Source organism: Neodiprion virginianus, chromosome 2, assembly GCF_021901495.1.
Source record: "Neodiprion virginianus isolate iyNeoVirg1 chromosome 2, iyNeoVirg1.1, whole genome shotgun sequence".
Lineage (NCBI taxonomy): Eukaryota > Metazoa > Arthropoda > Insecta > Hymenoptera > Diprionidae > Neodiprion > Neodiprion virginianus.
The window spans coordinates 28,559,514-28,586,225 of NC_060878.1; the positions used below are offsets into that span (position 1 = coordinate 28,559,514).

General features: G+C 37.4%; 1 protein-coding gene across 10 annotated transcripts in view; it reads left to right on the forward strand.

The window, feature by feature from the left end:
• The window catches only part of LOC124298446 (uncharacterized), a 180,965-nt gene that overhangs the window by 133,304 nt on the left and 20,949 nt on the right, over window positions 1–26,712 (forward strand). For 3 of the 10 annotated variants that reach the window (XM_046750466.1, XM_046750467.1, XM_046750465.1), the window contains 6 exons: window positions 71–834; window positions 955–1,293; window positions 5,770–6,044; window positions 6,129–6,442; window positions 18,010–18,069; window positions 21,675–26,669. In XM_046750466.1, coding sequence (XP_046606422.1) covers window positions 71–834; window positions 955–1,293; window positions 5,770–6,044; window positions 6,129–6,442; window positions 18,010–18,069; window positions 21,675–21,763 — 1,841 coding nt within the window. In that variant the 3' untranslated portion in view covers window positions 21,764–26,669. Of the gene's footprint in view, window positions 1–70; window positions 835–954; window positions 1,294–5,769; window positions 6,045–6,128; window positions 6,443–8,854; window positions 10,454–18,009; window positions 18,070–21,674; window positions 26,670–26,712 lie in introns of those variants that run through there. The other 7 variants (XM_046750470.1, XM_046750472.1, XM_046750468.1 and 4 more) reach the window with 7 other exon arrangements.

A 26,712-nucleotide genomic window follows, 5' to 3' on the forward strand; every position in this document is an offset into this window, starting at 1 on the left:
ATCATCGTGATCATTGTTTGCCCCTTTTTCTCCTTTTTATTAACGTTCATTGTTGTTTCATTATTCATAGAAGGAAGACTGGAAGGACTGGACGAACCGCCGCCGGATTTCACACCGCCGTTACCCCCGGAATTAGTTAGGGTCGTCTCGTTGCCGGTGATAAATAACGAGTCGGGAAGTCGGGCACAATTGGAAATGACCGTAGAGGAGGAGGAGACGTCGTCCGATATATCGGACAAGGATAAATCGGAGATTAAGAAGAAATCGTTGGGCGTCGGTAATTTCGGTGGTGAAATCAGACCCGTTCTGGTTACCCTGGACGCGTTGGAAACAGATCAACGGTGCAACGGTCCGGCATCCGCGATATCGATGTCGAAAAGTATGGACGCGAAAATACCGGTGAATCTGCTTATTGAGGATCAGATAGTGAAGAAGGCGCTGAACGAGAATAGAAGACAGTTGGAAAAAGTTAGCGATGCTATAAAGGAAATTGAAAATGTTAGGAACAGCGAGTCGTATGAAAAGAGGCGAAGAAACGCCGCCGCTTCTTCAGACACTAAATCTAATTCGAAGCGTAACAGCTACGAGAGTAGTAACGATGATAAGAAAGTCATCGACAATCCCTTCGATAATAGACCGAGGAAACAGAATAGTTCCGATTCCGAGACGTCGAAGACTAGCTCGTCGGAAGCTGCGGAGTTCGATCGTCGAAAAACAAATGGCAGCGATGTTTACAGTGCCGGAAGACGGATCAGGCAGAATGGTAACGATCAGAAACAAATCGAGAACGTGATAGACGCCATACTCGAGGATTCCAAGAATCCTGAATTTCAGGTAAGATTTTATTACAACTCGTTACTTATATTTACTATTATTATTTTTTCACCCTCGAAGCACCTAAACCTTCGTCCTCCTCGCCCGTATGTCGCATATCAATTCTTCCTCGACACGCAGGTCAGCGTCGAAGTTCTCGAATTTCCGCCGCTTCCTCCGTCTCCGGTCGAGGAAGCCGACGAGGAGAGCTCTGACGTGGGTGTCGGTGTCGGCGTCTCGGTGACAACCAAGTCCAGCAAAACTCTCGGAAACGGTAGCAGCAGCAACAGCAGCAACAACAACATCAACAAGGCCAAGAGCCACGGTACCAAAACGGTCGACTATCGACCCAGAGTTCCTCCTCATCGCGCCGCAATCGATGCTAAGGATGGCCACGTCTCGTCCCTTAATACCAGGTCAATGGACGCCGGATTCTCCAGAGGAAGACGCACTGCCGCCGGTAGCGGATCGAGGAGAGAGGTGAGTCACGATTTCAACGCGGCGATTATTACGGTCGTGAAAAATTCACGCGGATCGATTATACAAGGTCTGAAAGTTCGCGGGAGATCGAAGTTATAAACCGAATACCGAATCCGACATAGTTTTTCGAAAATTTATACACCGATTGATTTTCTTCACCAAATCTATCAAAATTATTAATTTTTTGTAATAACAATCATATTCTTCAGCGTGGGTAATATTGAAACTAATAAACGTGACAGATGTCGCAAATTTTCGTAAAATTTATTATACCGTCACAGTTATTTATGATGAAATTGAAATTCCGATTTATCGTACGTTGTACGGGAATGGAAAGAGAACAAAAATACCGAGAATTAAAGACGACGCCGAGTGAGATTTGTTTTGAAAAATAAATAAATTTATGTGTACGCACGGTTGTGTACATACCTACGTACGTACGTGTGTATGTATACATACCAAGGCAGAAATCATTCCTCGGCAATTTATTTTTCGTCCCCCTTGGATGTGTGACGGCGGGTATAGTCTTCCAGTACCGTATATACGACGAAGGATCCTTCTCTTGGTATCTGCCATCTAGATACAGCAACAAAACGGCCGTCTCTCCAATTCCCCGATCCACTTTTACACGCCCGAGAATATACGTGTATACATGGGAAAGGGAGTAAAAAAAGAGAAGAATACAAAAAAAGAGATTCGGTGCAGGAGTCTAAATCAGAAGTCGGAAGGAAAAGGGACGTTCAAAGTAGGACACTGGGAAAAAGAAAGGGGAAGAGAGATATATGTATGTATGTGCTGGCTCAAGGGAAACGTCCACAACTGAATAAAACACATGTAAAAGATGTCGCATATATCGACCCATTCGGAAATCTAATTTTCTTTTTCTTATCATTCTCATTTTTGCAACGTGAAGAAAAAATCAGAATAAAAATAAACTACAAATGTCCTGGGAAGACGTTAGGAAATTCCCGTGTCGTATTAGATCGGATTTATATACCTATTTATGTACGGTATTGTTCACTAATGCACTCCCCTTCTGACTAACTTGTTTTAGGTACGAAACAAAACGCGAGTTCGATTCTATACGAGTTACGCGACAATGACCGGCTATGCATCTGACGTGAGAGAGTAGGATGCATCGTCACACAATTCGTATAGAATTTAACTCGCATTTTGATTGTTCGGGACCCCGAAAACAAGTTAGCCGGTAGAGAAATGCATTCACGAACGTTACCGTGTAACATGAAATCGCATCGAAGGCTCGCGTGCTTGATTGTCTCGGGAGGGATAAAAACAGGGGGGGGGGGGGGCGGGGGATACGAGTGTGCTTGGCTGTAATGATAAATAAAACATTGCCCTGCGTCTACACGCCACCCTATCTTCTAAATTATGAATTAGCATCGTACCTCTACGATACACCCTCTACACGCATGTAATACTTATCCATGTTTCACCATCGCGTCGTCGTCGTTGCTGCTGCTGCTGTTTTGACGCGCCTGTTGTCTTCATTTTTCGCGTATAAAGAGATATAAAAGTGCAGTATAAATATCTCCGAGAGTAATCTTCAGAGTTTTTACGTTTATATTGAAGCATTTTATTGATTCGTCGAATAAAAATTTTCCAATGAAAAGAATAAAAAAAGAAAAAAACCCCGACTTCTTGGGGGTATAACGTTACAACTGTTCAGGAACTCGAGGTACAAGTTTAATCCCGAGATTTGGGAAACTCGATTAAATATCTCTTGAAGTTTGTTTTATAGATTGATGGAATTATTGAGTAATCTATCAAATTCATATCGTTTATCGTGGGGGTAAACTTGAGCGGATTTTATACGTGTACGGGTGAGATATATGTATAAGTAGATATAGATTGCGCCGAAAGAAAATTAAATAGATTAAATATCTCTCTCTTTCTCTCTCTCTCTCTCTCTGTACACATATAGGTATGTACATAAAGAGATCGTCGTACTCGTACGTACCTTCGAATCAAATTAACAAGGATAAACTTTTATTATACAATTCTCGTTATACTTATTCCACTTTACCTTTTTGCTAAACTTTTATCCTTGTCTAACCTTTTGTATAGTATGTATTGAAAAGTATAAAAGCTTTCGTAAGTTCGTTAAAATGGCTCATTTCATTTGTAGTAAATTATTATTGTTATTATTATTATTATAACTAATATATCCAATGAAATGAAACGTAGGAGATTTCGGGAGAGCAAATTGGAACAAAGAATAAAATCGTTCTATAAGTTTTTCATTGATTATCCATACTGCGACGAATACCAAATCGAGTGATTGGTTATATTGAAAAGTTTAACAGCTCTACAGTAAGTTTTTTTTATTTCGGCGCACATTGTTTCTTTCTTTTTCATTTCTTTTTACCCGTTCAATATTATATTTTTCACTTTTATGAACGTCCAAAACGTTTACCTTAGAAAAAACTTATGTAACGGAAAACGGAGTTACATTTTCTCTTTCGATGTCTGGAAAAGTTGCCAGTGATATTTGACTTGCGATATTTACCTTGTAGTTTATTCAAGGGTATAAGGGTATAAATTTATATTTAGATATCGCGTTGCAGATTAGTTAGAAGATGTGAAAGTAATATTGACTCAGTATCGACATATGTGTTGTTGACAATACGATTATTAGCTACATGTAGAAGTCTAATATTGTATCGTTCATTACACACGGAAAACATCTAAGAAAAAGGAAACAGAAAAATGTTCTCTTGATTGGAGTTAAATCGATTTCAAAATTTGGCGTACTTATTATACGATACCTTGCTATGGAAATGCGGATTTTTCCTACTTCTGAAATTTCGTCAAGTAAGAATAAAACCTCCGTGAGAATTTTGTTGGTCTTTTACGATTTACCGCCCGATTAAGCCATTTCATATGATAATTTACGAGTGTGCAAAAAAGAAAAAGAAAACAAATTCATGCGTAAGAGCGCGTTTCAACATATAGAATTCGTATACTGTATCTCTTTCTCAAAGAGAGATATCATACGCACAGAAATAACATCTGTTGATTTCAGTGAAACGTGAAGCATCGAGGAAACGGGAGGGAAAAAAATGGACAAAAGCTCTGCACATGGTAGTTCAATTGAAATGGAAAGAATATTGAAAAACGATGGAAAAAATAGGTTGACTATACTCGACCTCTGCACCTCGACACACACTCACGCACTCGTGCAAATAATACATCACCATCCATTATAACCATACATAATCGATATTGATGCACGTACCGACTACCGACGGCGATGGTAGTGCTGCACCTATTTCATTCGCAATATCGGATATTGCAAAGAGCTCGGTTAACATTTTTAATCCAATAATGGAAGTTACGCTTACGTCAAGGCGCGGCGAAGCTTTTCCCGTACCAAATTCGTACTAACTTGATGTTAAACCAACCGAGCGAGCGAACGAGCTATACGCACAGCCATACTTGTACACAGAAACGGAAAGCCGTCCGAGCTGGGGAAAACTTTGCCAAAATGAAACTGATATACGTATATATACGTAATATATACATATACGTATTACACACATTGAATAGCCCATTGACCATACGCGCAACGTGCAGTGTATACGGTAGAAATGCATTTCTGCATCCCGCGTATAAAGAGGAAGAGCAATGATACGCCTAGGCATCTGTAGCTGTAATACTGTCATCTGTGGAGGATTTTCCTGGCTTATCCGCGTGAAGTATGGCTCTATTTTTCTAACTTTAATGGCAACGTAAAGGTGGGGATTGCCTTGCCGCGAATAGCGAGTAATGTAGGCACGTGAATAAAGATATACAAATATACTGTACATTATGCGAAATGATGCGGACGAATAAATAAACTGAAGAGAGGAAAATCTCGTGTTAAAAACTGATAGTTTAAACTGTCGCAGATTTACAGAAAGAGGTTGTATCAGCCACTATACTGCAGGGCTTACATTAAACCGGCTTCGTGGCTCAGAACCTCTAGCCAGAGTTTGTCGATAGTTGAAGCCGCACCGCTGTGCATTTCCACCGAGTTATTTCACTCGGAAAATCGACTCGAATCGAGTACACCTTTTTCTCCGTCCAAAAGATAACTTGTGGATTTCTCTACTTTTTTACCTTCGAACTGATCTCGTGACTATATTATTATTATTACCATCATTCCAAAATTTATTCGTTGAGATTTGTTGGAAAATTCGAAATTTTGGGGTAATTGTTGTACTCATCGAGTAAGAATCTTCAAGTCTGTTTTCATTATTCTAACTTAATAATTATCTTGTCGACGTAATTACCGAGATTATACTGGTGTGAGTAATTTAAGTAAATCAGTATTAACTATTTAGTATGATTGAGACTTATTTTTTCTTGCCGGTTCGCTTGCGAATGGAAGAAAATAAGCGCAACGAAGATACGAAAGATGACTTGCTCGATATTTTCTTCACTAATTTCCGTCCTTTTCTTTCTTTCTTTACGAAGGTTCCTGTGGAGCGGAGAACTCTGCCCACCGATTTGCCGGGTCCGTCGAGGCGGAGACCCTTTGCAAAGTGGCATTCACCGTCCGCGGAACCGTCTTGTCCTTCCCCGAGTGCCGGAACGACGGTTTCCGGTATGCAGACGTCGTGCTCCCTCCCGGAAACTCCGGTTTTCGCCAGAGGCAGCGACATTCCTCGGACTCCGCAGCACGCCGGAAACCCTGGGCAACAAACGCGTCGTCAGCCCGGATGGTACGCCCCAACGACCGCGACTACTGGGTGAGATGCGGAAAAATTCGAAGATTTTTACTATATTTACGACGCAGAGGTGAGCTAAATTTCATTGGGGAATTCGATTCTAAGGTACAGGAGAAACAACGTTGGCCTCGAACAGGCCATAATCGGTACGGAGCTGCTGAGACTGGCCGGAGGACCGAACAGAGGTTGGTATCCTACGAGGAAGGGAAATCAGCCGCGACCCGCGTCCATCGAGCATCTCGAAAGGCTGAACAACCTCTACGACGCTCGTTTGCCGGGAGGTGGAGAACAGCAGAGGAAGCCTCTTACTCTGCCGACGAACATTACGCCAAATAAATACTTCGGCCAAAGTAAGCACAGCTCTGCCTCCAGCACCCGCGAAGCTTTACGGAGGGTCACTAGCTTGCTCATCAAGAAAGGTAAGCGCCGATATTTGTGCGCTCTTCAAAGTTATACGGAAAGAAACAAAGAAGATTTATGAACATCATATCGATTTCTTTTTATACTTGTATACGTTGCAAATATTCAACGGGAGTCGAAGAGTATAAAGTAATATTTGAACTTCGCGACTCGTGTCTACTATCTGATACTCAATATTATTTTAGACGTTACGACTTGTTCTCGCTTGTATCACTTTATCCGGAAATTGTTCAAACATCGGAGAGCTATGCTTTTTACATGGCGATCATTTTACACCCGCCACATTGAACCACAGTTTCTGAAATTTTCAACTTCTCGTCGGTTTCGTAAATTTCAAAAATTCAATATCGCTGATATGTTTTCGTTGAAAAAAACTCACCATGAGTTCGTGAACCTTTTCCTGTTCCAATAAAATCACAGGATTTGTTTAACTTCGAATTCCCTTAATTTAAATGAAACTTTATTCAAGTTTACAGAATTGCGTCTGATCTTTTTTGATCTACGAATCGCGTCGACGGTTGATTGAATTCTTCAGAATCTTACAAGTATTGATATTAAAATTTGAATTTTCGAGGATTTTACTACCAATCCTCAGAGATTTCTAGTATTGTTCTGGATTTATCAAGGCTTCCTCCTTGATTTAACATTTTATTCAAATACCACTGTATTCCGACGAATTTTAAGACTACAGTTATTCCTAAACTATTGTAAATTCTCAGTCTGAATCAGCGTATCCATTTTCCGTCACAAGAAGAAAAAAGAAGCAAAAAATGAAAAAGAAAAAGAACTGAACAAAGAAAATCAGAAACTTTTTCTCGATATATGGGTTAGAATAAATTTTTGAACTCTTTCCCGATACAGGAAAAGCGAAGAAATTATTTACACGTCTACGCTATTATTGAGTGCCTCGTTCGTTCGTTCGTTTATTCGTTCGTTCAATTCTTGTATCACGACGTTGAGGAAATTCGTACAGGGTGAAATGTATCAGTTTTCCGCTAATCGATATTTCGCAATACTGAACCGTAAGCGAGATACTTGAATGTCATACAATCATTTCTTACGACACCAGAGTCAGTTCGGGACCTGAATTCATTTGGAAATTGTACAACGTTCACAAGCTCAGAAATACGAGTATGAAGAAAAAAACTTACCAACACTTCTTTTTTAATAGGTAATCATTGGGTATTTCGTATGGGATTCTTACTAACGAAACAAAAGTAATTCTGTAATATCTCGAAACATTAAAATTTTTTCAATCAGCGCTTTCCTCTTTACTTCATATTTTCCATATGAACATTCAATTCCGCGAAATAAATTGACCCTGACGAAATTCCAGCCGTCACATATCGATTGCAACTATAAATTGTTTCTTTGCGTGTATGTGCGTGTGCTTTTTTTTCTCTTTCCGACCATTTTCAAATCGTAATGTAAATTCTTGACAATGAGTAAAAACAAATAAGTCTATCTCGCTATCTCCTATGTGACCTTTCGTGGCATAATCTTACTTTACTATACGGATATGTAGGCATATGCATAGTATACATAACTGTACTAATTCTTCATTCATTTAACTATCAGTAAACAAATAAGAACTTTCGCCTCCCATGATAATGAGCTAACAACATCTATGACAGGCCTCTTCTCACTTTCAATTTGAAACAAGGTTCTGCATCAGCAATCAGACCAGTTACTCACAAATTTACTGCATGAAGCTTTATTACACCGATTATGAGTTCGGGACTACTTACGACGCTACAGCATTTCTACATTATTTTTTGCAACTTTCTATCCTATAAAATTTCTGACAGTTTCACCTCTACTAAGTTTTCTAGCTATCCATGACCTCTGATTATTCAGTAAGTTTCCCCTCCTTTTTCTTTCTGTATTTACAATGAAAGGAAATTTCGCTCCGTCTCGGGACTTTGCATGCTAAAAGTAAAATTTTTGGAAAAAGTGAGTGAAGATTAATAACTTGATGGTTATTTTTCTTGAAAAGAGATTCACAGCGGAAGAAGGCCTTTCGAATTATATTTAAATCTTGTGAGGTAATGACGATAATAATTCCTTACTTGCCGCATGTGTTTTTTTCTTTTCAATTATCAACAATAGATGTCTACAACAATGATGTAACAATCTTTTTTATCGACAGTAGCTCGTAGAATGAACTCAATGCTCCGACTTATCACCGTACTACGAATCTACCTGAAACTACTCTGGGCCACAAGTTTTCAGTCGGTATTTCAACGATCTACCCACACGTTCTTTTTACCTTTTTCACTATTCATTAATCGTTGCTAATTAGATTTAGGTTATCACCCTTTGCAACGCTTAACACGTCGCTTCGACTTTTGTCATCTAATCCCCCGCATGACGCATAATTCCTATACTAGGAATGTCTAACTTGTATGCAGTTATCGTGACGTCAGTGTGAAATTATCACCACCGTCGGGTGGCGACATCTGGACGATCGTTTGTTGAACTAACCTCCGCTGACCGTGAGCGACCTTGAAACAGCGACAGCGGACAAGGACTCTTTCGCAGTATGCTGCTGCCGAGGGTCTCTCGCCGTACGATGGAATTAATTTTATCTCGAAGCAAACGAAAAGGAAGAAAACGCGAGAGAGTAGACGAGAAAAATAAGTACTTGACGCGTCGTGGTAGAGAAGTAAAAAAAAATAAATAAATAAAAACGGATAAAAAACAGAAAAGGAAAGAAAAACGCGTGGTCCCGTGGAACGGGTGGAAGTTAACACATCCTGACGAGAGCCTGCCGCGGTAGAAAAATGTTCGGAATGTTTTTTATCGTTGTACGTTTAAAAGTATCTACAACGGTTTTATGGTTCCTGAGGTATCCATTGAACACAAGCCATACGCTGTGTAAATAACTGTCCTTTTCTCGTCGACGAGAATTGGTATTGGTATGGTATATTGTATTTTAATGGTACCTCCGTTACTCTTGCATGCCAAGGTACTCACTCCCCGTGTGTATGCGTATTATACTTTGCGCAAGTACCGACTTGACGACGACTTCGGCGAATAGCGGCACTCAAGTTGAAATACCGGTATATTTGTTAGTCGTCGGATGGAAAAAAAAAAGCTACGAAGTAGAAGCACAAAAAAAGAAAAAGTAGAAAAAACAACACCACACGAACCTGTGTTTTGAAACGACTTTAGAAATATTGACAACATCTTACGTTAGATTGTGTATATGAATATACCTATGTCGTATGTACTCATGTGCAAATCAAGGTTTTTGAACCTAGTTCGAAGCAATACGCATCGTGCTTTTTTATCTTTGTATTTGATTTGTTATTTCCATTATTTTTTCCCCCAATATAACTGTGGCTACGTGTATAATCACAAGAAAAAAAAAGTAAAGTTTGACAATAATTTATAGAAATGTATATTGTGGGTTTTTCTGCTTCCATTTTGATTTGAAGATTTTTTGAATTCGTTAGATTCTTGGCTCGTTTGATCGACAAACCTAACGAATCGTATACGAATGTGTAACGTGTAACGTAAGGGGTATTTTTGTTCGTGCACAAAAATCGCCGAAAGACGAGTCCCTACGGATTAGTAGCAATAAAATTTACGTCGCGAAGAATAGACGGAGGATTCTCTGTGTCTCTTTTGTACTATCGATATGTAGATTTATACCGTTCGCTGCTGCACTATGTATCGTATCGTATTGTCTTATGATATACATAATTGTTCGCACGAACAATATTTTTCAACCACACAATGCGCTTGTCTTATCAACGTTTTATTTATAGAATGTCAGAACGATATCTAATACGCGCTCTCGAAACTTGCCATCGTGCGGTCACCTACGGACACATCATAATTTTAGTTTTTCTTTTTTTTCTCTTTCTTTTTCTAATCTTTTCTATTTCTTTTTAATTCGCGGCAATCGATCAACACCTCCGGACAATGGATTAACTGATCTGAAACGATATTTTTTATTTTTTATTTTCGTAAGGCACGTCATTGATTTCTTCGAATTTCAATCATTTTTGTTACTTGAGTATTGTTAGAAGCATTGTACATACTTGTAACTTGACTGTAATCAGTTTGCAGACAAATCAAATATATCATTAAATATAATAGATATATAATATATCTATATTGTTATTTTCTTTGTGTGGAAAACACAAAAAAGAGATTCGGGCTCTCTATAAAGCTTATTCTATATACCATGTCATTTCCCTATCAACAGTCATTTTAATTTTCTCTGAAAACCATTCTCGGTCAACTATTAGCGCCGATCAAAGACGACATTATAACGAACTTCGGAGCGTTAACGTCCCAATTAATATTCGATATTCTTCCCTTCCCTAACGCATTTATTCATTTATCATCTACATGCATTCGTCCATGTCTTTTTGCCCTTCGGACATCCGTTTTACGACAACAGGTGACGGCTTGGCGTAGTTCACGATGCTCCGGGCGTCGCGACGCCTCCGGCGCGGCGTCTCCAACGTCACGGGCTAGGTTCTCCCGCGATGTACGTGATATCGATTCTCGGAACTCGCGTGTACGTACATGCACGCACACGCATGCGTCCACGCGTTTTACCCGCAATCGACACACGCGGACGTTTCCTGCATGCATTAATATGTCTCCTTGTTCGCGCCGTACGACGCTTACATGCAGCAGACGTTAAAACGACGAAATGCAGGCGACAAGGCTGTCCGTGCCGTCCGTGCTGACCGATTCTCGCTTTTGCGCGTTCATTCGGAGACCCGATTTCAAACTCACAATCTTTCTCGAGGATTCCAACTCTCGACGAATACTCGGTGCTCAGATGTCTACGGGTACGCAGGGATTTTCCAAGCGAAATGTACGTTATATGCCGGAGGTTTCTTGGAGAGAGGCAAGGATAAGCCTGGATATCGTTCTTTTCAAGTATCTGTCCTGCTACTGCGCACTTTGTACCCTACCGAAAACCGATTGAATATGGCACGTGAATCGTAGAAGAATGTAGAAAGTACGCGTCATACAGAGTCCGGAATACGAAGGCTTTTACAAATACTGAGCTACAAGCTGGTTTGAAGATTATCAACAATTTTGTCTTTATCGTGAAAATGATATGACATTTTTCACGAAATCGAAATCATCAATTAACAATTAATTAACAATTAGACACTTTGATTTTTACATATTGCCGAACGCTTTAATGCATCGATGTTTTTTTTCAACATGGAAAATTTCCTTCGAAGGCTTTGTTCGATATGAAATTTTTTCACCTCGACGAGGGTGATCGAAGAATTCTACACTTTTTCACCAATCGTAAGAATCTTTTTTCAACAGTGTGCACGAGACGAAAATCAAATCTCGCGTCAGTGTCAACGGGGATATACGTACATTTAACGGAGACTTAATTTCAATGAAATTCAAATTTACATATAAGGGCGTGGGAAATGATTGAAATGATTTTTACAAATCGTTTTGCACTTTGTTCGCGCGTATAACGCGTGCCTGCAGACGCATGATGCACGTGTTTATCATACGTATAACGTTAACCTCCTCGTCTCGATGCGAATAACATCAATTGCAAATAGTTTGTTCTTGTCGGCGGCGAGAGGTGAACGTTTACATATGACGCGATATATGTGCCGCAGCCGTTCACTCCTCGATAAGGCTGACCAGTGCCCGCCGGTTATAAGAACCTCGTATACGTGTTGTACACGACCAGGAGATGCAATCGTCGTTTACCACCAGTTTACGTCTCCGCGATTCTCACACTCTCGTACTTGCGTCTGTAAGTTTACAGTTATACGCAGTCTGGACCGATCAGACGACGTTAAATTATCACGCGTAAATGGGAATGTACTATCGTTCCTGAACCATGTGCGGCTTCTGCTGGAAAATTATTATTGTCTGAAACACCGGACTCTTCGGAGTAAATGACGAGAATGAAACTTCCTGAAATCGTACAGATTTATTCACAGTTTGGACAACTCTGTGTAATAGAGATAAGGATTTTTGTAGAATTCATTAGCGTCCCGAAACCATGTCCAGGAATCGTCGAGAACAAACAATAATGTTTCGAAATGATTCGACTCGTGACTAACGTTTAATCAGTTAGCTGTTAAACACTGACGATTATCTGACAACTTATCTCTTACCGTATTTTTTTTTTTTTTTTTTAACGAGTTTCCGTTATTCTACGGACAGCGATTAGAGTTTTGAACGATATATAGTGTATGAAGCAAGGGGGCGTTTCCGACCTGCGGCGATGACTTGGAAAATTGAAAAACATTCAAATATGTACGGACGGTACACTGACGGAAATTTTTAGTTCCGGTTACCGCTCGGTCCTTGACTATTTTTATTTCTTACCACAATTGAAAAATATTCTAGGTACAAAATGAAAATTAGTTTCGTAGCTGTTACCGGAAAGTCTAGTATCCGCTACTATTCTTTCTCGTTACGATCGCTGTTGCTATATTTTCTTGCAACCGTTGCGAAAATGTTATGCTTTTGCAATAATAAATTGACGTTAGAGCCTTGTTTAACTAAAAAAGTAGAGTAAACCACAAAAACTGATTTTGCGTTGCAATAACCAAAAAAGGATCGACGATAGCGCAAAATGGTTAGGCGTACCTCGTTTTTCGTAATTCCATCAATACTCGAACAGGTTTTTTTATCGTTAACCTGTCTTACTGAATTTTTCTAGTTACTATATATAGCAAATGAAATTTTTCTCAGTGCAGTTATGACGAAGAGTTAGTGAAAAGTAAAAATCTGAGAAAAATCATTTACTACTGATACTTTCACATGAGAAATTTGCGTGTCTTCGCTCGATTAAAATCTACCAAAATGGGCGGATTTTTGTTAAACGCACATGTTCGTGTATCAGCGACATTATAATGGTAATTACGGGTTTTCGAGTTCCGTTGAATCCGCGCGCAGTGCACACTCTTGGAGATTTTTAATTCCTCTAACTCTCTATCTTGAAATCGATCGATTTATCATGGCTTCAAAGGATCTGCTTACTTTGGCACATAACACATACTTATAAGCATAACGTGTTCACCGACCTTGTCCTTCTTTCGAACCGTGAACCAGTGACGCTGATACTTACTGTTCCACTTTGAACACGTACATAAATACACATTATCGCACATCACCTGCCGCCGTTCCTATTTCACTCAGCTGAATGAATCAAATTCGGTCAATTCTTTCGACAAAATTCTTCGCTACGTTTTAAGGAGGTCGAGTTTTGCTCCGAGCACACTTTCTATAAGTGAAGCATTTTTGAATCTTTCTTTTCAACTGCACGCAATCTCGTATCAAAGTTAAACCGAGGAAGACAAAAAGAGAAATATATAATCTTCGACACGGGACAAAATTCTTCTATACTTGAATTTTATCGAAAATAATTTGACACGGGGTAATTAAGTGGAAGATAAAATCATGATTTCACGTTTCTTTCCTTCGGCATAACCCATCCAACGTATACATGCACGTGTGCGATACGCTATAACGATTTCGAGGAGTGAGAATTTCAAGATTTCCCTACTTTTTGATGGCACCCTTATTCTAAGGGCGAACCACACCCTCTGGTGGTTGAGCTGCCGGGTTAAATCTTATTGATTTGCGTCGAGGGCAACAGGAGCCCCAGCAGCCCTTGGGTGGCGTTAAGGTTTCGCCGAACCCTCGACGTAAATAAAACATGGGTATTTTTATTTCTCAAACGATCCGTAAGGATGTCTGTAGAAAATTCACCGTGTTGAATCGAAAATAGTTTTTTTTTTTTTTATCTCATATTTATTCACAATACTATACGATTAATGGTGAAAGTATCGCACAAAGTTGGAAATTCGTGCATGTCGTCGGTCGATTAAATCGCTAACTTCCCAAATCGCTGCATTATCATTTAAATACTTGTATTATTGTTAGTGTCTTTATTATACACAACGGATGAACGAAGCGTGCAGCAAGATGTAGAAATTCGTTTTTACACGGCTCCAGGGATTTGAATAAAGTTCCTCCGGAAGAAGTTTCGGGGCAGCTTCGTTGTCGAATCTATGAATAGAGGTGAGGTCGAGAGTATAACGTAATGGTACGACTTCGAAATCCCGTGTTTCTACCGTAATCTAAAAATATTTGTATCATACGTATACGTATACATATATAATTCGGCAGAGTCTGCTTTGTGGCAGAGCCGCGTATAGTTTCTCGATTCACGACAAACATCGATTTATATACCCCTTTTTTGTATTAACTGTGATATAATTGTAATTTCTGCCCACTTGGAAATTCGAAAAAAGAAAAACCGGTCATAGAAATATTGTAGTAAGGCGAAGAGTTTACTACCGTGTTGTATTCTCGGCTATAGTAGAGTCCTTGGCCTAAAACAATCTCTTTCCACATCTATACTAATGACTTGACAGAAATGGTTCGGTTTCGCGATATCCGCAGCTATGCACACAGGTATATATGTATATGTATGCGTATGTACACATAAATAGGTATGCAAGTCAGAGACATTCGAATATAGCTGCGGGGCTTTCCGTTTTAAACTGACAATGATTCAGTCATTCGGTCAATCATTTCCTTCCAAATTAGGCGAATTTCGTTACCGCAGTTGTGCAATGGGTGTGAAATTTTTTTTCAATTTCCCCATCACGCTCAAATTCAAATAATTCGAGTTCTTAACCGTTGAAATCAGGCAGGAAAAACGCAGTTTTTCCATTTCTATATAACGTACCTTTTATCCGTAATTATCTGCAGTAAGCGATAAACTAGATCGGATTTTACAACGATTATATATTAGGTTTACTTTTTGATTGATTTTTTACTTTCTAAAATTTGCTTCTGTATTCTTGAAATACAATTTAAATTACAGCGCGAACGAATTGGAATACTTTTTTTACCTTGACTCGTAAAAGCAGCTCTCTACATTCAATTCCAAAATCCGATGTTCGAATCAAAAGTTTTACCGATCAAGACTTTAGTTTTTTCTTCGACGATCAACGGACTGTGAACACACATAGTCATACTTATGGCGGATGAATGTTACTCGGTATACTTCCATAAAACGTTATGTAGGTAATCGGGTAGACCGGTATTTGTAACTGAAACGATTCCATCATTCGTGTACGATATACGTATATACCTGTATATATGTACCCCGGTTGTATGTGTATATCTCTATACCTGTTGCAGTCTATGATTCGTGCTAGTTAAACATCAAGAATTATGAATCTCCGAATATATTATTGAACACAAGTTAATCGTAAGGTTGAAAAATTATTTCAACGAACCGTTTAACGCCGAAAGAAAGAACCGATCCGGAATGCATTTTCTCTTCGTTATTTCATACTTATGGAATTTCTTTCGAATTTACCAAATTCTCTCCCTTTTTACCGATCATCAATCAATCAAATGTTCCCTGCGTTGCACTTTTCGTCGATTTGATATCACGTCGGGGAAAATACATGTAATATCGATGGAAAATTAATGGCTTTACAATTGACGGTCAACGTTTTAGCGTGTGAGATCGAAAGGTGCTTATTACCATTTAATCGAACGACTGACTGCAGACTGCCGGGCGATGACCTAACAATAAGCCAAGGTATGCAAACGAGATGAGATTGTGAAATAATTCAGAAAATTATCACATATTTTTTTTCTTACGATATATTAAAAATAATGTTTGAAAAACTGTCATCGTTAATCGCATGACTGTGTAATATCGTCTGCTTCTATTTATGTTTTAACGTTTGGATAACGACATTTTATCAATTATCTACTCTTCTTATCATTCCGTATACAATTACTGGTCGTGTTGTTGTTGTAATTTCGTTATACAAGTGTACTTCCCCGAATACACCGGATGCTAAGTTTCTAGTACATATATTATTCTCAGTTGATGCATCGTCCCGCGATAGAGCGGAAATAACGATAACTTAGCGTATTCAAAACTGCTGTGATTCATTTTTCAAAGCTATAACACGATAATTAAGATGCGGAAAGAGATGAAAAAGGACTTGTTATAATTTCGTACTAGCTGAAAATCGTCAGGCTCTTACGTATATTGGAAAATAATTCGTTTACTGGCGGGTCAAAAAAAATGTAAATGATTACATCTGTGGAAAAAAAATAAGACAAAAAAAAAACAAAGTTAAAAGCGAAGAACGAATAGCGGCGACAAATTGGTCAACTATAATACGGTTAATTAAGATTACACGAATTAAACTACGTCCAATTATTGTCCTATTAAACAGCAGTATCGCTTGCCAAGTTAGCGAACGACAAAAAAAAAAAAAAAGAAAATAAAAATAAATAAATGAATCAAGTATCAGCATCTCATTTTCAAAAAACTCTCCGACATACCAGATCCGTAACATTCTAAAATTGGACGTCCAAAAATATCGACTCGGGTATAAATATGACGAACATCCTTATCTTTTTCTCGTTTAAATACTTGATTTAGATTTCGTCTACGTATGTAAAGCTGCAATTGAAATGAAATTTCGTCGCCTCAAATCAATATGCACAATGCGTACATGCCTGTGTGTACACATTTATAATACATATCACATATATATATATATGTGATCGGTAACGCGGTGACGCCTGATCGTCTGTTGCGTGTTCTCGTTTAGACGCATTTTTACATGTTTTCTTTCTTACCGTTATCAGTTGAGGTTATACATGTATGTCATACACTCGTCGCACTCATACGTCATGCGTACACATGTTCATAAATAATTACACTTTGGTGTTGCTATCAGAGTCGGGGGGACGCGCTGCCAGCTTCCGCGAGACGCTTTAGCTGAGGCAGCTCTCTGATATGATAAAAACAAGCCAGTGTTTTGTTGCACGTTTTGTACATACGTAACTTTGTGTACATACAACTATACGCGGTTGAAAAATTAACGCAGAACCCTTCCGGAAAACAACAAACAGCGACAAAATATGAATTGCCCCGATCGTTGAGTCAGATCGTCGCGTCGTAGAGTTTCGCCAAAGTTCAATACTTGGACTCGATAAACGTTCGGGCGTAAAAATGTAATCTTTGAAAACCGGAACGTCTGTATGTGAAGATAACGAAGAGTAACGATTAACTGACGATTAGATATAATTCATACACATACCTTAATCGGGCGAAAAGCTGATCCTTATCGCCGGACCCCGAGTCTAATCTTTTTACTCCTTCTTATCCGTCTGTTTTTATTTTATTTTATTCTTTCCTTATCATTATTTACTCATTCGTTTATATATAGGTATACAGTTCGTAGATATATGTATAACGTTATCGAGAGTGCGACAGAATTACCATCTAACGCAGTGATTTTCATATTATTCCTTTTTTCTCTCTCTTCTTCTTATCGCGTCTTTCAGTCAAGGTTCTTCTCTCCTTCGCATACTGTCTAATAATAAAATTGCATTGCTCGTTTTCAACTATCTCTAATAACCATAAGCTAACATTCTATCACGTAACAAAAGAAAAATTTATATAGTTTTCTTTGAATGGAAGGAAGAAAAAAAAAAATTGAAAAAAGTAACAAGTATTACAGAACAACACGACGTTTCTTTCTCTTCGATGTTACAGGAGGTAACAGCAAGGACAACAAGGTAGCCAAGGATATCTCACCGTCGGGACATTATCCTGGTAAGTTTAAGTTTAATATGGATTCATTTGATAAGACACGCCCGGTTACTGCAGGACGGAAAAAAACCATTATGAATTTATGCACTGCGTCGGAAATTATTATCGCTACTTCGTAACACTATATATATGTATATGTGCGCGTGTGCGTGTTTGTGCAAAGGTGACTGTGCGGTGCCTTGAGAATTTCCTGTGATAATATTAGTATTTTTAGTCCAGTGCACCCCAGAGAGAGAACGAGAATCAACCTAATATATTATATGTATATATGTATATAACTATCTATTTATGTTTAGGAGATGTGGAAATTTGGTAAAGTTTTCACATTCTCAACACCCTGCACTCAGAGATCTAAGAGTCAATGACATAGTCGTATGGCATGCGTTGTTTGAAGAAGACGAAAGAACCAAAATCGTGTCATTCTCGTGCTACACGATTAATTTTCTTCCTAACGATCCTCATTAATCGTGCGAAATAATTGTTTCATTATTGACGTTACGAATACGTGATTTAGTTTTGAATTGAAAATTCGCAAGAACGTCGTTACGTCATTCGTGGAATAAAAATGCGTGAGTTAAAATTAGTATGTTAAAAACCTCTCCGATGTTTGCGGGGCGTTCTATATCCGTTTGGAAGATCGTTAAATGCCTACGCATCTTTCTCGGCGTTAGTCGGCACTACATAATTTCACGGTTCTCTCTTTCGCGTATAATCAATTTTCATTCACTCAAATCTCGCTCCGTAGACATATCGCATCGATTAATTCATATCGATCGTACTTCTTCGTCTTCCGACATATACTACTCCTGCATTGTTCGTATGCACGTAGGTACTCTATAATTTCTCGTACGGATGTACGAGGGTGCTTGTAAAAACAAAAAAAAAAAGATAGAACAAAAAGGAAAGAAAAGAAACGTTGTTTCTTCTTAATCCGATGGCATATTCTCGGTAAGTGTTAGAGAGATTAGATTTACATCTAAGGCGAGGACGACGAGGCATTGGTGCGTTTGAAAATATCTTTGAAATCCTCCCATCGGGGTCGTCTCTGACTTCTCTCGAATGTTGCGACGCGACGCGACGCGACGCCGCCGTCGTTCTCGTTCTCTCTCGGTAAGAAGCCGGCTGCACAGAGTTGCCTCCTCAAATTCCTAAACTATTAATATTACATAGTTATTTCTGTAACGGACCTCTTACTAGGAACGCCAACGTGTTCCTTCACGCTTTACGCGCTCTCACCTCGCGTCTACTTTCATAAGTTGGCCAATTTTTGGTATTATACTTTCGAAATTGAAAAATTATGAAAATTTTTTTTTTCATAGATGAATGTTTTTTTTTTTTTTTTCACTTATTTATACCGGTACATGTTTATTCGAGGTGCTGCTACGCTAAATTTTCTCACTTATGCCGATTGAAAGTCTAATTGAAAATAACAGTGTTCTAACCATTCGTTATTTTTATTCATGTTTTATTCGATGGAATTTATATGTACATATAAAGCAGTCTCAACGAAAATTCAAGTATTTGTGAAAACGCAACAGTCTGACTAAAAGAGAAGAAAAATAATAGAGAGAAAATACGTTTTCTTACGTGACAGTAAACCAAATCATTAATGTTCTAGTTATGTAAAGGATAGATTTAAAGAATTCTGCGTTTCTTTATTTTATAATACATACTCCAATTAAGACAAATGATACGAATTGTGGTCTAATGACGTAACAGTGAGTATTACACATGTACAACGGTGAATAACAATGTTATTGGTGCCGTATTATTCACTTCTTTATCACCATCACCCCCCCCCCCCCCCCCCCTCCTACTCGAATGTATCGCAGTGACGTAAATTCAATGATTATGGCAGCCGCTCTGATATCGGTTTATCGGTATCAATTCCATGTATCAAGCACCTCGCGTTTCAATGTAACAAAGAAAAATATGACTGCACAATAGCGTGATGTGATGTAACCGTAATGGTTACCCTAATTTACTCGTTATAGTCAAAGAATCGGTATCTCTATGCTGTTAATGGTAAAAATTGCGGACTTTTAAAGTTTAGACTATTCGACGATTTTCGTTTGATTTTTTATATTACGCCTACTATTACGAAAAAGTTACAAAAAAGAATAAAAAACATTTTCAATACAAATTCGATTTGAAACGAAAAATTTCAGATTATTGCATTTAATAGGAACAAAACCGTCTGGAAGGCAATTTTTATTTTTTTTTCTAACTGACCACTCATATCCGGTGGAAACTTCTTCCTGCGGCTGGACTGTTCGCCGTTTCTCAATAGGTGGTTTTAAAAACTAGGATACGGTTCTTTGCAATTATGTAAGAGCTGCAAGGATGAAGGGAAAGTATTTTTTTTACCACATCCAAGGAAACCGGTGGTTTCCCTTATACGATAAGATATGATATTTTCCTGCGGTCATGGTGTAGATTGTAACCGTTTATATACTTGTGTGTAGAAATTATCGCTACGCCAGTTCTCGATTAGCGTAACAATACACGCGCAGCTTTTTTCGCGTAAGACGAAAGTCCGAAATCGTAGTAGATTAGAAAATTACTTTATCACAAGAATGTACTGGCGTAAATTACCTTGCCTCTCTGGCAAGAAAAGAAAAAATGCAAGTCTCTCTGCAACGCGATTTCCGAACACACGGAGACGTTGAATGGTCGCTGCCTTGGTGAAAATATCATCGTACCTCATTAACGTAGGAACGTAAAGAACGGCTGTAAAAAAGTATAACGAGGAAGGGAAATAAGCTTAAATATTCGAGTCGGGGAAAGATGCATTCAAGGGAGAAGTGGACCTCGCTTTAGTTGCGCTACCTCTTTCTTTCTTTATTTCTTTCTTTCTTTCTTTTTAAACGAGATAATTTGACGCAAGGGCTGCTCAGACTGCCTATCCACTCACTATAGGTATACGTATATACCGTGCGGCCACCTATATACACACACCAGAGACTACAACCTATAGGCGTATTGATCCGATACTTACACACTGGCAGGTAAATTTGCACACAAACGTACTTATGCCTGTACGTTTAGGTGTCGCGAAACCGGAAGGGAGGAACTTGATGGTTATAGACACACGCACACGAACACACACCCTGCAATTTCGTTACACAGAGCTTTCATTCTCTGATGCTGCAATTTTGAACAAACTCCTGTCGGAGAATTTTTCACGTTTAATCAGAAAAATTTCTAGTCCAGTTTCTCATACCGGTAATAACGAAAAATACGAAAAATACGCAGATTCGATTGTAGTTTAAATATCCCATTAGAAAGACTTAATCTCGCAGAGAACTGGCGAGAAAAATTAATCATCTCCGAATTTGACGGACACCGATTGTGAGTATTAATATTTACAGTTAAATAACGATTGTCGGAAATAAACGATTATTATCAATGAAACGAAACAAGTTTCTTTTTTTTTATTTGCTCTTCTCGTTAGTTGGAATAATTCTGATAGATTACCGCACTGGAGTGTTTCAAAGTTTCGAATCCTTACGTCTGGCGATCGATCCTCGTCGACGACAATTGTCCTCGTTATAACCTGAAGCGTGTGATTGTTATCATCTTTTTTTTCTTCCCTTTCTTTGTTCCAGGGGGCGAAAGTAGCGACGCGCCGAAAAAGAAAGGCTTTTTCAAAAGCTTCTGGAAACGTTCGAGGCATTATTCTCTTGAAAACCAATAGCCCAGGTGCGGCCGGTTGACGAGCCGTCAAACCAATAATAATCTTCATCATCACCATCGCGGCAGTGGACACGTCGCCAATACCTCAACTACTCTCTCGAATCCGTGCTGTTGCATCGTACAGTAAAGGGGAAAGAATTTCTCTCTGGCATAGAGGAGAATTGCGGCGAGAAGATTCGAATGAAAAACGTTGCCCAATTTATTATTTCCCACGATAATTCCACGGTATTTCTTATTGTCATAATTACCGTTGTTGTTATTATTATAACCATCATTATTATTGTTGTTGTCGTTAAAATTGTGTCCCTTCTCGTCGCGGAAACACAAGTTTAGCGAAATGTCACCCTTTCGTCAAATTTCAACAACAATTTATACCGTCACGCGGTATTGGTAAGGGCTATTGTTGTTTGTTTTATTTCTTCTTATTTTTAAATTCTTGTCAGAGAGAAGAGCGCCTTGGTGGTAATAGGAATAATTTATCGTGCTTTTTCTAACGCGAAAGTAATGTACCTGTTTTTATCCCCGCGAAGAACGCGATTGCGGAGAAAGGTTTTATTTAGGTTTTTATCGCGTCTGCGAATGTAAGCCGGTTCTTCGACTTTACGTATAATATACTTTGGCAATCGTCTTTCAGCCTTTTCAAATTTCCTAACTCCTCCGTTCCTCGTAGGAAGTTTCTTGTAAACACCCACATCGCATTATTCGGACAAATGAGGGAGGCACTCGATCGATCTTAAACTGACGTGACTTGCAAGGTGTCTATACATCGGACCTTCTTCAAGATACGGTGGATACAAATGTTGAGTTTCGTTTCTCTTCTATTATCTCGCCATCGATCCATCTGTACTTATCATTAGATCGGCTCAAAATATGCGAAATTTACAAATATCGTATTGTATTCTTGTTGTGCCCTAAACGACGAACGGTGCAAGTGAACGGGAGTTTTTTTTATACCTTTTTATACCACGAACAAACGTCAAATATCTTACGAATCGATACGATTTTTTATATTATACAACACTGTTTAGATATTTTCGTCGTTTGTTTATCTGCTTGACTTCTATTTTACATAATAATCCTACTGCTGGATATTATTAAGGATTTGAAAGATTTAATGATTGTTAAAACTTCGAAATCTATCTTATCATTCGAAGCTTGAAGAATATGAAAGGAAAAGTTAGAATTGCCAAAGGTTTTTATGCCGAGCTATCTTATTCGGGGGGGGGGGGTGAAGGAAAGATTTTTGTCTTTTGGGATGACATTTTGTTTTCATTTACGTGAGTATTAACGCTATACCGAATTATATATTGTATCTATGGTAATGTGATGAAATAGAAAATATTGAAAGTGTTCTAAACTGCAAAGTTAGTAATCACCTTCTTACATAATTATACTGACGCAAATCGAATTTAATATCGCATTTGCATAAAATGTCGCGAGTGCGTTATAATGTTGTATATTAAATCACGATGTACTGCAGTTTTTTCTCCCCCTTCTTTTTCGTGTATACAAACCGAAAGATTTAACAAGATTGCGACAATTTCTACAAAAATGTCGCACGTATTAAAGATCGTTACCATGCTAGAGAAGAAAAAAAGTTGGATCAGGTAATTGATCGACCGATTTTGAAGAATAAATGAATTCTCGTTTCTATCTTTTTTTTTTTTCAAACTGTAATAAAATAAAGCAAACGAATGATCTAAAAATTATACGGTGTGATGGAAAAAAGTATTAATACAAATTTCAACTTGATGTTTTCCGTTGTGTAATACCTTTTTTCCTCAACACTCACCGTCACCGTGAACCTAGTAAAAAGTTGGCGTAAAATGATTCTGAATCACTCTAAGTTGCGGTGAAATTTTCGCAAAGAATCTAATCCAAATTTTTTCTAAGATATTTCTATTCATTTTCGTATTTTTTTTTTCTTTGTAATTAATAACTCGTACAAGTGAATATATACTTGCGGTGTATTATATATATATTTGTATAGGATACGTTTAACGGAGATATAGACGCGTATAATATGTGAATGTATATATATATGTGTATATATATATATATATATATATATACATATATACATACATACATGTATATATATATATATTATACGTAGAATACGTGAAATATTTAATATATATACACGAATATGGACGAATGAAGAGAGCGTTATTAACGATAATATATATCTATATTGATATTATTATGATATATAAGTTGATAGAATCATTAACATGTTGTAATATTACTAATGAACAATATGGTACATTATATAATAAATTATAATACAATATTCAGTATAACGCAATGAAATATGACGATACAATGACGTGCGAGATTTAAAGTTACAACGTTACATACGACATACTTAATATAGATTTAATGAATTAATTGCTGAATTAATCGATTATCTATTATACATACGCTCGTGAAATTGCTCGTATAAGCGTATTAAGGAGATGTATATCATGTTGCATTAAATCATTGACATAGGCTCTGCACTGCTGAAGGAACGAATAGAGGTGGTGGTGTGACGCTGGCACCAATCACCTTGATATCTTTAGCACGCGCGCTAAAATCTAAATCGTAGGTATATTTATTTACATACCATACATATACACATATTACACATACAAATTTGAATACTAAAAACCATTGAATATTAAATATTAAATACCAAATACTAATCGATAATCGATATATACGTATAAGACATGTGTGCATATTATATGTGTACGTATAACGCATGTACGCTGCGGAGTGTTTCAGAATTATACGAAACCAGTTGGTGTCATTTTTTCTGTTTTTGCCGTGTGTACAACGGATAATTCAAATCCTTTTTTTTTTTTTTTATTCAAGTATAGAATTTGTTTTACCGGATCATTTCTCGTCAGACATTTCAAATGAAATTAAATTACCGGTCACATGTAACACGTGATATGTATAATTCGGAAAAATTTCACATCCACGCATTATATGTATGTATATAGGAGGTAAGTTACGATTTTGTCTAGTTATTTATACCGCGCTCATTGCAAAATGTTATCCGCGAATTACGTGTGTATGTTACATTATACATACACTTTTACCGTAATACATTTATCTATTATTATCATCTGAACATTCCGTCGTCCCGTTTATGGTAATTTATTATCTGTGTATATAATTCCTTGACCCGATTTCTCAATTTTGGTTTTTTTTTTTTTTCTTTCTCTTCAATTTTCTTCATGCATCCTCATCAATACATAACTTTCGCGCAGTAATATTATATTATTTTCGTTTTAATTGGTCGAATGCAGTAAAACAACCGTGATGAAGATTAGACTTCGTATATTACAATTCATATTACGTTATTACGAACTTCGAACAATTTAAATACGTGAAATATACCCACCTATTTTCTAAAATTCCAAATGATCAATTTTATATTTTACGCGCGTATGAGAATAAATGTGTTGTTATATTTGTATTTTTTTTTTTTTTCAATTTTTTCATAAATTTGCACTTTGCAAACTCATAATCTACTCACTGTGTAGTCAACTTGAAAACAGCTTTGAAATTTTAATCTGTACTGCGCCACGTACTTTCATTAACACAACGCTTACTTTCGTAACATTCGTTACTTCCACTAATTGCGAATATACTGTCTCGGAATTAAACATTATACATTCAAGGTAAATAGCTAAATACCAAAGTGATTTTTATGAATTATTGACACTTATTCTATTAGTATTATATTATTATTTTTGTTCATTTTTCGCTATTGTTGTTGCTAGCCAACTCTTACTTCATTAAATTAATTCCAATCGTTATAATTACTGTTATGCTTTATTAAGTTCTTTTTTAAATCCAAATTCAGTTGAATTTATCCAATGGGCATTACGATTAAATAGTTTTTCGAGTTTACTATTTTTTGTCAACAATGAGATAATTATCCGGAAACTGGAGAAGTAGCTCGTACAACTTTGCCGATGTACTAGATCGATACATCAGTTTTAGAGTAAACTTCAGTCAAGTATATAAATGCAAATAGGTACAACGTGAATTGCATAATACGCCGAAAGATTTTCATTTAAGAATTGTGTACTTATATGCTGCGTGTATTCTATTAAGATTGAATTACAGTATAGAATTTTTCGCAAACTTTTGTCATCTATTCAAATTTCCAAATGAAATCCAAAGAAACAAAACAAGAAGCAAAGTTTAATATTACACACATGCTAAAGGCTGCCGAAACGCGAAGAGAGAAAATAATAGCAACAACTTGAAAAACGACTTGTTTATTTTCAGGGGGGAAAATTGTCATTGAAAAACGCTGCTCCGATTTCAGGCGACACGATAGCAAAAGAGAGAGAAATTTTATTGAGCTCATTCTTGTTACCTATTTAAAAAATCACAATCGTCGTGTTATAGTATATAGAATACCTCAAATAGTAGCCAATTCAAAATCACCTTCACTACATGCCTTATAAATAAATACTATATATTTAATCCACGTATCATACATTAGAATAACCTATAGACATCATCTATAATTCTTCCTAGATACTAAACACCGTTTCAGCCTCAGGTTGTAGATCAAATGAAAAAAATAAATAAATAAAGACAAAAACATTAGATGAGAGGGGGGAAAAACGAAAGAAAATCATTCACAATGATTCTTGACACGATATACTTGCATAACAAATCTTAATTATTATAGATCCTAGGTATTTATGGTTGTAATATAGAATGCATACAATTTATTTTCGAAGTTATTCGAATAATTTTCTTCACACATGTAGCTAAACTTTATCATCGGCATTTACAAACCACGCGATAACCACTCTAATGTATATTTAATATTATGCGAAAATAGTTTGTATAATCATTGTTTACAATTCGAAGAGAAACAAAATTACTTTGCACGACGTAAGGAATAAAAATTAAACCGTGTGCCCAAACTCGCGA